This window comes from Leuresthes tenuis, unplaced genomic scaffold (genome assembly GCF_036924035.1).
Source record: "Leuresthes tenuis unplaced genomic scaffold, fLeuTen1.0.hap1 SCAF_20, whole genome shotgun sequence".
Lineage (NCBI taxonomy): Eukaryota > Metazoa > Chordata > Actinopteri > Atheriniformes > Atherinopsidae > Leuresthes > Leuresthes tenuis.
In genome coordinates this window covers 16,446,572-16,463,963 of record NW_027325374.1, presented here as the reverse complement: position 1 = coordinate 16,463,963, position 17,392 = coordinate 16,446,572, and the positions used below count along the sequence as shown (strand labels likewise).

Sequence of the window (17,392 nt, the reverse complement as noted above, 5' to 3'; positions counted from 1 at the left end):
GTACCAGAGTGGTTTTCACCTACTTGTCCAGATGAAAGGCTGCAATCTCAGCGTTGTGTCTTTCAAAGTCAGAGAAATAGAAGAAGTCTGGTGGGGTTTCTTGCTCCCGAGTCTGCCTGCAGGGGGACAGAGAAGGTGTTCGGTTATCCAAGAGGTGAAGTATGACATTCATAGAGAGTCCCTGAGCAACCTGGAAGAGTTTGACACTTAGCGGTGGGCAGAGTATTTAACATTAAGCTTAAGATGTGATCAAATTTCACAAGAATGATTCATATATCTGATGGTGGAATTGGCAAATCACAGAGCAGGTGTGCAAAATGAATGGTCAACATAACTTTAGGATGCACAAATCAACCCATGTCTCACTCCAAAGATGCCAAGTCAGTGGTTAAACACTCTAACTTTACACCTGTGTGCCTAATACTGTGAATAGCATTTGTGAGCAATAGCAGAGACACAATAAACTGGTGCCCTTGCCTCACAGAAATACCCTCATAAGAGTTCCTCTAGTTGTTTTGATGGGCACTAAAAAGAGGTGGACAAGACTTATTACTCCTTCTTACTCTGAACCTATTTCTGTGCAGTACTGATCCTTTCCCAAAAAACTGCTTTCCACACATTCTTCCTTAAAGCTCTTATTGGAGGGAAAAGAGGTTCTTAAAGGCTTAAAGCCCCTGAGCTGATGGAACACAGGCCAGGGCTGGGCAGGATGGACAGGTTAAAAAGGCAAAGTCAAAGTAAGTGGAGGTGAATAGACCTATAAAGGGTAAAGAAAATATACAGTATAATGTCCATCATCAACTTCCTCTTACAGAGGAGTTACATATATCAGCTTTTTTCCCTTTTTTTAACCCACTGCTTTCTCTCTAGCTTTTACTGACAACAGTAAATACTTTCCAGGAAGGCAGCTGAGTGTAATGATTTGGACTGCAGCCTCCGCCATTTCTACTTCAGCTAACTGAGGGAGGATGAGAAGAATGGAAACTATCTTGGCAAAGTCTCTTTCTCTTTCAATTCCTTCTGGGTGCTGCTCTCTGTTTATTTCACTCCAAATCCTCTTTCTCACCTACTCTGCTTCACTGCTCTCTCTCACAAAGAACTGTATCCCACATTTTTTTTATTTTATTCTTTATATTTTTTGTGTGTGCATCCAGGGCTTAATACTTCATATCTCTCCTCATCTCCCTTTTTTCTCTCTCTCTCTGTTCCATCCGTCACTCCTTTTACTCAGCTGGCTGGCTGATTGTAACTCCACAGCTGCGTCTCTGACATATGCACCAGTCATTAACTAAGCCAACATGCAGCCCAGAAACGCACTCATCCACTAAAACTCCTCAATTTCCTCTTTTTTTCTTATCATTCTTCCTCTGTTTTTTTCCTAATCTTTCAGCATCCTCAGTCTCTCAGCAAACATTTGACAGACATCCTGAAGCAGATGGGTGGCCAAGTTTGGGCAAAGTAAGCAGAAAAGTTTGATGATAAATTTGGGATTTAAATAGCTTGGAGCATAGTTTTTCTTTAGCCCTGTTTTTTTTTTTTGGTGTTGACTTGTATGAGGAACTTCAAAATTGAACAAAAGTATGGCACGGTAACATTCTTTCTCTTTCCTTTCCTCACTCTCAGTTTTTTTTACTGAGGCTCAGCCATTAAAGGCCTAGAGCTGACTGTTGATTGTATCACTCTCTTCCTCTGGATAGCTTTGCTTCAGGGACATAGCTCTCGTTCTGCCATAGAGGAGAGATGTTACTGACTTTGAAAGCAGAGAACAGTGTCTATTTACACCAATGCTGCAAAGCCCAGAAACAGGATAATATCATTTATACTAACACGTCAAGCTCAGCAGCTACTCTATCAGTGGGTGAATAAATCACAGAAGACTAATGTATGAAGTAAAGAATAAACATTTGGAGGTAATGACAGTGAATAAGAGATCAAAGGAGTAGAGCTAAACAAAATCAATAGATAATAAAAAGGAAAAGGAGAACCAAGAAGCTCTGCTGTGTCAAAAGGTGACACACTTACCTACCAACAATGTTAAAGCACTCTAATAAGCATTACATTTGCTCAGAAAATCCCCCAGAAAGCTTTTATGAATTTGCTCAAAACACTGTCAGTTACTGTAGAAGAACACATTGATTTCACTTCCACCATCCACACCAAGAGATCAGGATGCAGATGAAAGTCAAACAACAAAATGGGTTGTTCAAGTCGTCTACAAATTATTTAAGTCCTATAAACATTTTTTTGATATGATATGATGATATATCATATTAAAAACTGACCTCACACAAGTAGACAGCAGATTTACTAGAGCAGTCATTTTTTCAATGATAAACCAGGACCTCCTTAAAGCTAACCCACAGCTGGCTGCGCTTCCTGTGTAAAGGTGCAATATGTAAAGTTCTTGTTTAAAGTCCCCGTGAAATCAAATTCAATATTCAGGAGTCCCGCGCCGTACATCAATGTATGAGCAGCATCGACACTAACAAATGCCAAAAAGAAAGAAAAAGAGCAATTTTTCATGCTATTCTACAGTTTGTGGTTTCCTGCAAAAACCTATTAAAAATGTTGATGATTCATCCTGCACCATGAGGCAGGTACTTTTGCATCCAATTAAACTTTTGATTAATTTTGAATTTCAGCAGAGCTATTGCAGAATGTCAAAGAGCTTCCACACATCAAAGAGCTGAATGGATCAGAGCTGAGTTTTTTTTTTTTTTTCAAATGTGTTGAAATATTGTGTCATCTGAAATTTTGCTCTTGTGTTTTCTGTTTTGCAGCTCAGATTTGGAAAACCCGGGTTGACTTACCAATTGGTAACCAGTGTTTTGATACCACTTCGTGCAGTCTCAGTTGTTAGTGTTAGCTACATCAGATATTGAACCTGCTTTGTAGTACAGACCCATAGTCTCCATACCAATCGTATCTATCAAGCAAGTTAATTTCTGGGTAACTTTAGTGTTGCAGCAGTGTCTTCTGCTCTTAAATCCCAAATTTGTGTAAATAATGTTGAAAGTGGCCTCAGTATCTAAGGGACCAATTTTTTCAGACCAAAATGCAACTTAAAGTGATATTTGCTTTTAACATGTTGAGCTGTTGCACAATTTTGCACAGCATAACAGTCATATGACGTGACATCAGATAAAATGTCCATTGTGAAATTATGTAGATGATATGCAGCACAGTTTTCTATGACCTCATGCAGTAAAATAAGAATAATTTGTGTTAATGGGAGCAAAAATACAGTTTCATTCACAAGATGTCTGATAGCGTTTGATAAGTTCTTGTCAGTATTTCTTGACCTTAAGTGTAGTCATGGAGATTTTCTTGCAGGATAAGAGTGAACAAACATTCGAGTGCTATGATTCATGGTCACTCAGCCCTAAAGAAGTCCACAAGAATACTTCACATATGCCTGCTACATTGCTCTCTGCGTATAGGGGGGATATACCACTGCGAGCTGTTTCATGTGCCACAAACCATGTCACTGATATGTGCAAAGTACACACTGCTTTTCTAAGAGAATGTGAATGATAATATGAGAAGATGTCCTGAGCATGCAAGCATGATTTTACATTCTGAACTAATTCCTCCACCTGTGGACCAGCTCGACATGCGCCTGCACCGTTGCTCTCCTCTTAGTGAGTACCAGCCAGGAAGCAGGAAGACTGAATAATTACCACCATCCTCAGCCAATTCAAATGTCAATAAACTTGTTTAGAGCATGGCATTATGCCCCCACTAACTGGAAGAGGACAAAAAAAAGAGTGGAGAGAGGAAGAAGTGTTGGAAGAAGACTGAATAAACTGACAAAAAGGGCTGTGAGGTTAAATGAGCAGCTTAACCGGGCCGGAGCAAAGGACAGACTACAGGGTATGCGTCTCACAGTGTTCTCCAAACTAACAAATATGCAGCTGTAATGCTTTATGTAACATTATGTTTCAATCCTCCAACAGAAACACCTGTGTTCTGGCAAATCTGAGCATGTTTTGATCAAGCCAACCATTTGGTCACACTGTTACGAGAGCATAAAAAACATACATAAATGCATGACCGCATAATAAGGTCTATAAATGTTTGAATACACAGTATGCACTAAGCTAAGAGAAGCCAAGGAGGGCACAGGGAGCTACTCGACCCTATTGCTTTGGACTGCTAGGTTGAGCTTATCCTTTAAAATATTTACAAATCCACAGCGAATATATGGTGAAGGAGAGGTAGAAATCTCGCACAAAGCTGCAAGAAGAAGTCTTCATTTCTCTTCCTCCTCAGAGAGGCACGATTGGGATTTGACAGTGGCCTCTATGGCTGCCTGTCTACACAGACATCACCTCCTTTATCATCAAAGCAGGTGAGCTGAGTATGTCCAGTGTGACCCTGGCCCTGCTGTGAACACATAGTTTACACTGTGCGGCCAGACAGTTTCTTGGCTTCTCTCTCCACTCTGAGGGGCCCCCGGCTGCCACCAGGGCAGCAAAGGTTTATAGCAAACTCACAGCAGTGGGGAAAAATAGAGGTGAGCTACATCTGGAAAATCTACCTGTACAAACAGTAGCCAGCTGACCCCGACAAAACCTGCAGGAATATGGAAGAGCATAACCGAGAAAGACATTTCCTGTTTTCCTGTTACTGGCATCAAGTCAGAGGTGCAAGAGTAGAAAAACACATCAGACGTACTATCTGGCTGTTGTACTGATCACCTGATTACAGTGATCCGTTAATGCTAAAAAGCACAAATAGGCACGGTGGAATAGCTGACAACAGAGAAATTCAAATATTAGCTTTCTTGTCTTGTAGAAGATGAGTTTGAGTGGTCAGGAAACATCTTAACTTACATATCCTACAATCCAGTTGCTTGTTTTTGCTGATGTCCTCTGCCTGGTAAACACCCATAGCTTTTTAAACTCTATGACCCAGTTTGTAATACAGGCTTAGAGCATCAGAGAGGATTTAACTATTTTAATATCACTTCAGTACTCCTGTACTGCTCCTCATAATAAGTAAACTGAATTCAATGTGAGAGTCGTTGACCCCTTCGTCTGCCTGCTTGCCAAAATACTTCCACTACTAACAATGGGCATGGGACGGTTTCTGGTTTCAAAATATACCCTGGTTTTAAAAAGCCATGGTTTCAAAACCACTAAATGTTTCCATCATACCGCTCCTGCTGTGTGAGCTGTTTTTATGAGTTGTCAAAGAGAGAAAGTGCAGGAATCCATCAAGTCGTCTGCAGTGAAGTTTAATATTCCCCCTCTTGGTAGTACTGCTACCAAAAAAAAAAAAAAACATACAGCCATGACTTGACTGAGGAAGCTGACGAAGATGTGCTTGCTTAAAGTGGATGCCAGAGGACACAATTCTTTGGATATGATTTCACAAGTAACTCCTATGGGAACACCACCCCATCATCCTTTGATAATTCAGGATGCCATCTTGTAGTGCAACATTTGCAACCAGCTACGAGAATTAGCACATCCAGTGTTGGTGAAATAAATAGTGTGCAAGTCTTGCTACTGAGGCAGACAATATGGCTAATTAACTGGCTAACATCTGCTAGCTACCCTCCAAACTTTACTTCGGAGTGGAGAAGCACACATTTTCTTTGAAATCAGTACCTTTACTTTGTTAATATAATCCAATTTAGCTAGTATGCATCTATACTTTTATACTATACTTGTGTAAATCTTCCACCATTGTCTACATCTGATTAAAATGAAGACATTCTTTAAAAATGCCTACTGAACGTTTACTGTGTTTGCTGAATGTTTGATTGTTGTGCAATGAGAGACTACAAGTGAGTGCATGTTTTTATATCATGACGGGGGCCAAAAACTGACAGTACGCCAACCTTAGCCTTATTTAGATACATATATGCTTACTAATTCTCAAAATATTCTGTATGTTGTTCAAGAATAAAATAGTTTGTGTTCAGTGGAAAAATGCCTAATTTTAGAGCTTTAACTGTTTTTGGTTATCATGCTATCAGAACATCATACAGGCCCCTGCCTAAGTAAGTTACTAAAATTGCCGATATGCCTACACTTTCACATTTTAAAAGTTTTTCATGGAAATGTTTAAGTTAATTCACACAATATATAAAATGTGTCATCCCTGAAAATGTTCTTTCAGATGAACTGGGTGCTCACGGTCCAAATCCGCATTTTCCACTTCAGCATAACACCCCTACAGTATAAGTCTTTCATTATGAAGGAGTATTCAAAACTTGTGACAGTCAAAATTATGCACAAAGCCTTTCACAGTGAATTCCATCCACACAACTCATTATCCATGCTCCACTTTTTTTTTACGTGGTCCAAGCACTCACTTTTGAACAAACCCATGCTCACGTTCCAGAATTCCGTTTCATCTGGAGCTTGGCTGAATTATGGAAACAAAACATCAATAAAACGTTGTTTCATTTCACTTCGCAATAAAAGGGAATATCTTATCCAAGTGTCACGGTAAATTTGGGTACAGCTCAGAGAGGATGTTTTATGTAGTTTCAAAGTCAAACAGCCAGTCGATCACCATAAGTCTTCAGCTATGATCGTTGGCCCAAACACAGCAGATCTGCAGAGCAAAGGAAGAAAAAGATGCTATAAAATCTAAAAGGACAAGGGCATCCTCCAGCCCCAGTGGGTTCCCACCAAAGGGCTGACTCCACATACTTGTCACACATCATCCATCAAACCCACGGGCATAGCAAAGTGAGTGCGTGGTCGTGCGCACACAAAATCTACACACTCTGAAACATACCGAATGCATGCATACATTCATACAGGGAAGAGGTAAGAGCTTAAAAGAGGGTTTCAAAAGCTCAAAAAGAGATGTTGAGCTTCAGGGCATCAGGTAAGTTTTGAATGCATGAGAGGGTAAGACAGCAAATCCCATTTATGGGTCAATAAAAAAAACACCTCACAATAACAGGGAGCGTGGAGATGAAGATGAGAGGAGGCGGTGGGCAGTTTTATCTCAAACACAACAAGTGCGAAAGCTGACCTTTCAAGCAATGACATTTGATAAATTGAGGAAAAAGCCTTTCATCAGCATATGACACAGGCGTACCTGCCTGTTCGCATGGAGTAATATGTGTCACAGTTAACTGGCCTGTGCTGCTATAACCCTGCGCTGTAATCTCATGTCTGCTATGAGGATTTGGAGGCCAAACGGGAGGCTGACAGGTTATTTTGGATGAGTAAGTACCGTGTAGGTGGTACATGGAAGTAACAATTTGTGTATGCGATGAGAGAAAGCGGAGACAAGAAAAAAGAAAGATAGAAAGAAAGAATGAAAGCAAACTAATGAAGCAAAGGAAGACAGAAAAAAAGAATATAGGCTCCTCCCTGACAACATTGATTGCACTATGTTAATACATTCCGTCTGTTTCTGTCTCAAATTATACATTTGATATCATAATATAATTTTTCCTACAATCCAGAGTGCAGCAGAGAGTTTACAATGTTATTTGGTTGCAAGAACGTTCCCCAAATGTTTGCTTTGGTTGTCGTGCAGCTCGCCTAACGTTCCCGGACTGTTCTCCTAACATCTGTAATGTGGAATCCTTTGAGCAACCTGTTAAGAATGTTCATGTTTGGTCGTGTTAACGCTCCCCAACTTTTCACCGCAAACCGCCTTTGGAAAACCTTATGATGACGATACAGATACAGTTTTAAAAAGTGAAGTATTCATATGTTGCCGTCACAGTCTGAGCAACCAGATTTTACAGCACTGATAAATGGTCAGGCAACTTTAGCGATGGAATAAATAGTTTGTTTGATTACAAAGTGAATGAATGAATGAATTATTTCATATAAGTATATGTGGATGTGGGTGTGTGTGCATGCGGCAGCAGACACTACGTTTCCAAAGCGCACACAGAAGGCCTGTATATAGCTCTATACTGGTATTTCACCGACTGACATTCAAATGCTAATAGATATAAAATTGTGTTATGATTTCAGTGCCACAGCAATAGCCATTAATATAGGTTTGTGCTGACAAATTTTATCTTATTCAAACTTTTGTAACGAAAACTGTAAGCACAAATGAAATTATAGTATAGAATCCACTCTGCGGTCCATGTTACAGAGTGAGCAGATTAATGAGGCTATTTATCATTATTTCGATTGAGGCTTTTCCTTGCTACGCCCTCGATTTACACTATTTGGATGATATATAACATCTCTTCACTATTTTAAACATTTTCCCTGTCAGTCAAATAGTCCACTACCATTGAGCCAGCTGTCTTTTTGCCACTCAATAGCTAAAAGTGGGCATTACACCAAGTACTGTCACATGTGTGTTCCCTCTGCAATGAAACTGTTTTAAATGTTATTGTGTTGGTCCAACATTTAAACCTTCAACCTCTACAAATCAACAAATTAGGAATGCTTTATATGAAGCAAAAAAAATTTAGTTTTTAGTTCCCCAAACATTAAGGGACGTTGCTTTGTGTGTTAGTCAGTTAAGTCTTAAAACAACCACTGGCTAATGTGCTTGCTGGATAAGTGCTGTTAAATGCCTGTTTTTTTAATGTTCTCTTTTTTCAGGGAAAACTTGAAAACATTCAAATATGAACTCACAAACTGATTTCAGCATGAAAACATCAACATCTGCCGTCAATACCCAATGGATTCAAAGCGTAGTGTGGGCAGGCATAATGAGTCAAGTTGTAAAAATTTCACCCGAGGTTTTTTTAACTAGCACACCACAAACACCCAAAGGCTCTCTAAATAACCTTCACACCGTGACCCAGGTGTGTGTGTGTGTTTGTGTGGCTTTGGTTACGTGTGTTGCAGTTTGCGTGATGACTGTCATAGCTCTGAGGGCTCTGCATCATGCCATCAGATCCTGAGCCTGACGTGCAGAATGACAGCTGTTTCCTTCTAGCAAAGCTCACACTACTTCCTTCTCTCTCTCTATGACACATTAACACACACACACACACGCACACATACGCATAGTTTAGGATGTGCACACACATTTGAGAGAGGCGCATTAAGATTGACATGCAAAACAATCGAGACAGACAAAGAAAGGCCGATGTAGGTAGAACAGGAAAAGGAACACAATCACACACAAATTGGCAAGAGTTGAACATGTCGAGGTAGCATACTAACACACACATACAAAAAATGTAAAAAACACTGGTACAGCCTGTTACTCCTGTTTATAAAGGAGGTACTCTCCATAGAAAACAGCTATGAGTTCACATTAAATGATCCCTCCTTTTGAGACCAATTCAAAGCCATTACCGTGACTTGCATACATCACAATGTGTATGAATAAAGATAATGTCACCATCATGAATTATGCAACACAGATGATTTGAAACGAAACCGCAACCTATTTTATGTTTTGCTTGTGTGGCCTGAGGGCTGCAGCATCGTGTAAATAAAGCCATCCTGAACAAATAACCAACTCCTTCAGAACACAACTGACTGCTTTTTTCCCCCAACCTGGAGCCACTTCAAAGAGGTCTGTGCTTTTGCAAAAGAATAGTCCTAAATGAAAATCACTGAGGAAAACCCAGCTATTAGAGATTTAGTGAGTGGCAAGACACCGTTGAGAGTGTTAGCTGTGAGAGAGGGAGGAGGAGGAGAGAGGTTGAGAGGCCTTTTAAAGTGTGGCAACAGACATAGTGCAAAATGTGTGCATCATTAGTTTAAGGATTTTAATTGTTATTATCTTTGCATTAATCCTTTGCAGAAAGGTCTGCATGCCTGCAAGCATGTAGACACACAAAGGCAGAGCACACAGAGATATCCAACCATGCCTCCTCTTCCTCTCCTGTTGCCTGAGCTGCTGTCATGTCATCCTGTAAATATCCCGGACAGATAAACCAACCATAAAGATGAAGCCGTCATCTCAACGCAGTCTGAGACAGATATACTTCTGCTTCCGACAGCAGACTGCACGTCCTTATCTGTGCAGGATGACTCCTTCAAACAGAACACATCCTAATACAGCACCTGTTCTTATCTCGGCACCTCTATCTTCTGCCTGTCTCTGTAAGTCTGTCTGTGCTGGGGAAAAAAAAACAAAACAGGGGCCTAACAACATTTCTATTGCTACTTGTCAGCAACTGGATGTATGTCTTTGAAAAGTACTGTATGAGCTATGACTGGTCACAGAGCCCTGAAGCTTTTGAGAGAAAACCAGGAGAAACAACAATAGTCTTCCCTGCAGCGCTGGTGTATTCCTGGGAAACATAAAGTCACTTCTTATTTCGTTTCAAGTGTACCAAAGCCGACAGGATATCAGGAAAGGCTCAAAGTTTAATTAAAATGACTATGATTAAAAGTGGAGCTTAGAAATACAATTATGTATTGCAAAATGCGTAATGCCATTCCCTCCACCTTGAGCGTGGAGTGGCTTTGTGAAAGAGACGGACAGTTGGACCGAGAGATAGATAGATGAAATTCTGCTCTTCATGCACCGATCCAAGAAATAAAACAAGAAGGCATTGTGCAGAAGATCTAAACTAAATCTCCTCACAGTGGTACAAACATGCACCGGTGAATTTCCATAGAAGCCACATAAGAGAACAACCAAAGCGTTTTCTAATCTCTGTTTCTAAGGCAGTGTTGGAATACAAACGTGTGTGTCTCTGAAAGTGGGAAGGAGAGATGATGAATTTACCCGAACGACATAAAAGATTATCCTTAATCTGCACCATTCATTCAGCAGTCAAATGGACAAACATCACAGAAGCGCTGCCACCATCAGTCAGCTCAGTGAGAGCTGCATGGATGAGCAGCATGCACAGCAGGGTTTTGATCAAACAATCATATCACGGTGCCCAGTCGCACAAAATGTACAGTCAGTTAATTGGTGACCTTTAAAAGTAACGTTATACAGCAAGGGTATACGTTTTAAGGATATCTTTACCTTTTGGTTTCTGCAGTTTGAATAAATCTGGGATTTTCACTTTGATTTAGCATGTCAAGGCTTTTAATAAATGAGTCACTGAATAAAAGAGCTGTTATTCCTTGTGTGTATCTCAAGGAGATTGAAACAAGTCTACAGGGTGCTTAACTAATGTTCCCAGGGATGTTTCCAAGATTTATATGGCACATAAGAGGCTGCTCCCCAATGCTGGAGCTGGCACATTTGTAAGTGTTGTGACTGCAGGGAAAGCCCCTGTGAGACCTTCAAGTCTGCTTTCTGAATGGGGCGGGGAATAGACTTACCACAGGTGCTTCTCAGAAACCCTAAAAAAATGATTTGATGAAATGCTAACTGGTTGACCCCGCCAAAAAAAAAGCATTTCCAAAAGATCTGCAAACTGCAGAAAAACCGAGAACAACTGTCCCATGATTAATTTCCTATGGCAAAATCAAGAAAAAGCAATGCTGCAACTATTGGGTCCCTCCACTGTTTTGGTCTCACACATCCACCGTTACATTCAACAACATATACTGACTTATCTAGCCATTTGGAACATGACCCCTCAGCCCTACATACAGTATGGCCTCTCCCAGGATTTAATATGACTCGAGTTAGGGTTCGTTTTAACCTGAACACAAAAGGAGGCGTAAAAAGTGTTGACAGAGTATGGAACCAAGGAACATAAGATCCAGACAACATAAGACCATGGGAACATAGCAACTTGGGAACTGACAGACCTAATGATTCTGAGTTATTACTTTTTATTATTATTATTATTGTGACGCCTTTTTTTAATGTCAAATTTAACTGAGAATCTGTTCAGCAAGTTTATGCTAATCAGCCTCATGCAGACAATTTTATTTTATTTTCCCTATTATCAATAACTAGAATTATTTATAACAGAATCCACCAAAGTAGTGGACAAGCTGACCAACACATACATCAAACAGTGTGACACTAGCATGCAGTTATGCAGCAAGCTTAGCTACAAGAGCTACAGAATGAGACATTTGAACAAAGTGAACCAATATTGACTTAATGAACAGTAACCAACAACCAGTTTCTCTTAACTGCTCCTAAATGAAAACATAAAGAGCCACAGCTGCTGTGACAACAACTGCAGGTAACTTGCTTTTACTGCAGATGAAAATGAGGGTGCATAAAGACATTTCTGTTATGCAGCTCTTTGGTTAAAAGCAAGCTTTTCTCAGAGGTAGAAACAATTTGAGTCCAACCTCAGTGAAGGAGATGAAGCACATGTAGCACACTTTAAAGCAGTGAAATTACATCTGCTGCTCTCTACCACTGAGCATCGTTGGATTAACTTAAAGAATTACCAGCTGCTATAACAATAACACGTTTTAAATTTTTGAAGAGGCAATTATCAAACACTATGCATGGTAACAGCTTAAAACTGATTGTGAATCAATTTCAATTATCCATATCTGCATATTTCATTTCAGTGCCAGTTTGGAAGAAAAAAAAAAGTCCCCTCCATTCACAATAAAAATCTCTTTTGGTTGATTAGGGGACATGACTTGACTGAGACTGATTGCTGTGGCCTTTCAAGAGCTATTCTGGCTCTGCTGAGTGTGTGCCTTCCACTCAGCATTGATCTATCGACCCCCGATCCAGTAAAACCTCGCTCGGACCAAAAGGTGAATCACACACTCGTGAATACAACAACAGCCACACACATACACATCGGCACAACCAAACACACACATAAACACGCAGGCACAGACTAACAAACATGTTGATTCTTGATGACAAGATTGATGCAGCCTCTCTGAATTCTCCTTGCGTCAACAATAGCCAGCCAGTTTTGCTCTCCAGCGGGTGCGAGTGTGCCATTGAGCAGCCTTTGTAGGCTTTTGTGACAGCGATGCAATCAACGCTATGTAATTGGAATTGAGCAGCTCATCCATGTAACTGTGCAGCTCAGTAGGTAGGGCTAGAAAAAACATTGCTGCTGTCTGCTGTAATGAGATGCAGGTTGTTGCCTTAGGGATAAAGGATAGTTACAGAGGACATCACAATACTCATAAAGACAAGAGCTGCTGCTTGCGTCTGACAAAAAGGGTTATGAATAACAGAGGAGGGCCTGAAGAGGGTATAATTGCAAAAGAAGAGGAGTCATTCTCTTAAGTATCAAGTGTTTCTGCAAGCAGCTCGGACTCTGTGTCAGTGATCCCGTCTGCTCAACACTCCATCGTCTATAAGCTCCCTCACGTACACTGAGCCTTCATCTCCAGCGTGCAGCAACAAACGCTCAGGGCCTTGACTTCTATGTAACTACACACAGAGCTGCTCCTTTACAGCTCAGTCGTGCCTGCGCTTTCTACCATGTTTAATGCCTGTATTTCACCCCTTTCCAAGCTGGTCAAGTGTGCCGGGGAAAGCCTGCTTTTACAGCTCTGTGTTTACAGTGCAAATGTGTCACAGCCACAGCTCTGTGCCTCCTTTTGGTAGCTTTATTTCCTTCTGTGCTATGTGTTCTGTCAATCTAACCTTAAATTAAAATGAAAATTCAAATACAAATCTTTATTCGACCACAGTTATTGGTGAACTGCTCATTGCAGGCAGTTTGTTAAGTTAGCAGGTTCTGACATTAGACAATCTAAGTGCACCTTGCTGTTCAAATATTTTTGCCATGGGCTCTAGGGAATGCCAGGACATTTAACTCCTCTTGATATTTCATCTTTATGATTGGCCAGTTAAGAGAACAACCGGCTGATTAACTAACTATAAAAACAAGGGACAGTTGCATACCTAAGACAATACCAGTCAAAAACTGGCATCTATACACTTAGTATAGACTTAGGCTTAGTCCAGAAGATTTTCCGAGATTTTCCTCTGGCAAATTGAAACTAATTACAAAAAGAACACAATAAAACACGAGGTTCTTTCATTCAGACTGTCTTGCTATTTATAGTGCTGTACAGACTGAATGAAAAAAAACCCAAAAGATTACCAATGCATTTAAAAGGGAAATCTGTCACTTCCTGTCAGAAAAAAATGGATTTGAGGCAAAGGTCCTCGGTATTTTAGCATGACAACGACCCGAAGCACAAATATAACAAAAAAAAAGAAAGAACAAGAAAAAAAGGAAGTAATGAAAAGGAAAAGACCAGCTGTTTTAAGTGGATTGCTTGTAATGCATAGCAATGCAAGAGCAGCCAGGTGCAAGAAGATTGGAGATATATTTTGAGAATGTTAGTGTTGCCAAAGATTATTCAATCAAATAGTAGTGAAGGTTGCCATTAAGTGTGTCCAGAGAGCTTCTTTCTTGTTGATGTTGACATTATTTTAAAATCTTCTGCAAAATTGTTCCGTTTGGATTTGTTTGTCAAGATATTCATATTATATTATTCATATTCTGTACTTCTGATCAGAACTTGAATTTCTTTGTGACGCTTGAATCATATGAAATACTGTATGAAACTACTCACAACAAAAGCAGCAGAGAATAGGAGAAACCCAAACCTTTTTTTCCTCCCTGAACAACAATAATTACTGCTAATTATCAGCTCCTCTGCGCTCCTCTGTTTCTGCCCTCAGCACTCAAGGCACGTAGCACAGATCCATCCGTTCACTTCTCAGGCCATTCCTCTCACTCTGTGCAAGCCTGTAACCAAAACAGCACAGAGGGAAACAGGGGTATCGCTGTGCCTGCTGGGACGGCGTGTGCTTCAGTGCTTTTCATTTTTCATGCCACCACTCTTTCTGAACTCAGTTTCCCATCTTCCTCCCTGAATCCCCTCATCCGCACTTTTGCTCTCGCAGTGTGCAATGTCTTTTTTTAAAAGGAATTATCAGGATGGCTTGATGTTATCACGCTTATATCCTGACGGATCCAATGCAGAGGAAAGAGAAGCAACACTCATTAGAGGACAGGAAACCAGGCAGAATTTGTACTTTAAGATGCTTTTTTTTTAATGATCTCTGCCGTCAACAAGAGACACAGTTGTGTTGAAGTTTTGTTATAAGGTGTCACTGAAGCTTTGTTTAGCTCTAACAGGAGTAGTAGCTTGTGTTCTCACAGCTCTCCTCGTTGACCTGAGCCTGTTCTGGCTTTTCTTTCCCTCTGACTTTCTGTTCCTCAATCAAATACTCAATACACTAGTCTCCCTGTTTCTGTCTCTTCCTAATGACTGTGATTGACTGCACACAAAAAAGCATACGCATGCCTCCATGATACATATGTCGGTGAGGTCACCTTTCTAAACCCAAACGCATTAATGTTGACCTAGTCAGTATGTCTTCACACCAGAGACCGCTCATTCCAGATTATGGCTTTCTTGTTTGACACAGCTTAATGGAGCAAACACACACTGCAGACTGGCTCGGCCAATATTAATCTTCCTTCGAGAGAGTAGCCCAGTCACACAAACACACGTAAAAGCATGCGCAAGCACATATTCCCTGCAGCAGCAGAGACGAGTCAGGGTGATTAAGTGTGTCACAGAGTGTGCATGTTTTCGCATTTGCATATACTGTAAGTCTCTAGATTTGTTCATTTATGTGAAAGCAGTCATATTTCAGTGACACATACGCGCACAATACATTATAAATTGTGCCATTTGTGGCATCAGAAATAGAGCATGAAAGCCCCGGCAAATACATGGGCCTTTCGTAAGCTCATCAAGCGCCTCTCAGAGCTGATAGACTGGAGCTTAGAGTAGCAGTAGTAGCTGCTGCTGGAGGCTGCAGTATGCAGAACAATGCCACGGCTCTATGCAACATCACACAAGCCGGTGACATCCAAAGCCCCAAAGAACCTCTTCATCACGCCATTCATTGTATTGAGGGCTTATCGGGCCATTCGTGAATGGGATTAGTAGAATTTCATTAATAGAATTATGAGGAGGATATGAATGATAAGGAGAATGGTGAAGATGTTTCTGTTGAGGGAAGAATCGTTTCCAAAGGCGGCAACATACGTGGACATATGTTGTAGTCATTGTACAGGCTCCAGTCAACAAGGCCACGGCTGATACCGAATGAACTGTCAGGCACAGAGTAAAAGCACCCAGAGGATTCAATCTCTAATTGGACAGCAGGCAACGGAGACAAAGAGGGAGAGGACTGCAGTCAATGCTATTTCCAGTCAGGTTTGATGCCGAGTGAGCAGGTGGAAAAGCTGAGTTTTCAAGTTGTACACTAGCTGCTGTCTCCCACACACCAACATCTTAGTCCTGTTAAAAAGGTGCGGTGATGCAAATGAAAAGTGTGTGCTTCCACCGGAGAAGTTCTGAGGCCAGAGCAGTGTGACGATCTGGAAACAGCTGGACATGGCAAATCAACATCCACAACACAGCAGAGAGCTTCACACTGAAGCAAATCAGATCAGCAGCGTGACACAATGTGGCTTAATTGCACATAATGCACTTGGGACCGTCTCATGTTATTGACTTTGTAATAAAGTGCATGAAGTAATTTAAAACACAGTTTCAGAACTTATGGTGCTTAATGTGTGTGTTTTGAGCCATTCGATGCTTAACAAAAACATTTAATTAACATTTTATATTTTTGCAAACTTACACACTCAAACTGAAAAAGGAATAAAAATTCTCTTCACAGGAGATGTTCAAACATCTTTGCTTTGCTTTGTTTTAAAGTCATCTCTATGATTTATTCTTGAGTTTTCATCCATCATGTGTGCTGAGAAGATTTTTTGCAAGCATCAATAATTTAAGCAAATATGGCAAAATGGCCCATCTCACATAGAGGGGACAACAAGCTTTTCTTGACTGCAGATGTGATTTGTGGGTAGATTTTCGTGTGATGTTTTTCCCAAATGAACTGAGTGAAACTATTTGAATTTCCCTTTTCTACTGAATGCATAAACATTGCAGTATAGTCTCCATACATCCCTGTGCCTGTGCGTAACTGCGCTGCTCTTAAATCATTGTATCTGATACTCAAATGGCTCTAAGAACACCTGCTGCAATTGTGAACAGGACAGATAACAACAAGTCTGCGCTTTGTGCACGTGATCGGGTTTTTTATGACACACCTCGGGGACATGCATATGGAAAATTGGAAATTTGGTTATCTAAATATTTCAAGGAGCCAGAGCTACTGAGAGAGGCAGAGCTAATTTCATTGGCTCAGGGCCAGAGGGCAGAATCAAAGTGCTACATTTGTCAAGCTGATAAATGACATCAGCGACAAGAAGTCAAAAAAGCAGAAATTACAAATTTTAAGCAGTGATAATTTTTCTTCTTTCTTAATATCAGGAAACAAAAGAAAACAGTAGATATCTAAAGCCCAAAATGATACAATTTGTATTGTATAAAGGCAAATCCTCACATTAAAAGTCATGAGTTTCCTTGGTTATTTTCTCAGTATACAGTTTTTGTGTAATGCATACGGACCATAGAAACTCGTTCAAGAGTGAACACACACACACACACACACACACAAAATCAAACATTATTTCCTCTTTCTATTGGCAGACTAAACACAACATTCCACCATGTCTCAGATCAGGTTGTAT

The 17,392-nt window shown here is 40.5% G+C and overlaps 1 protein-coding gene across 1 annotated transcript in view; it reads right to left on the bottom strand.

Moving 5' to 3' along the window:
• The window catches only part of fam20cb (FAM20C golgi associated secretory pathway kinase b), a 50,858-nt gene that overhangs the window by 9,543 nt on the left and 23,923 nt on the right, over positions 1–17,392 (bottom strand). Inside the window, exon 4 of the mRNA XM_072372968.1 lies at positions 24–116. Coding sequence (XP_072229069.1) covers positions 24–116 — 93 coding nt within the window. The remainder of the gene's footprint in view (positions 1–23; positions 117–17,392) is intronic.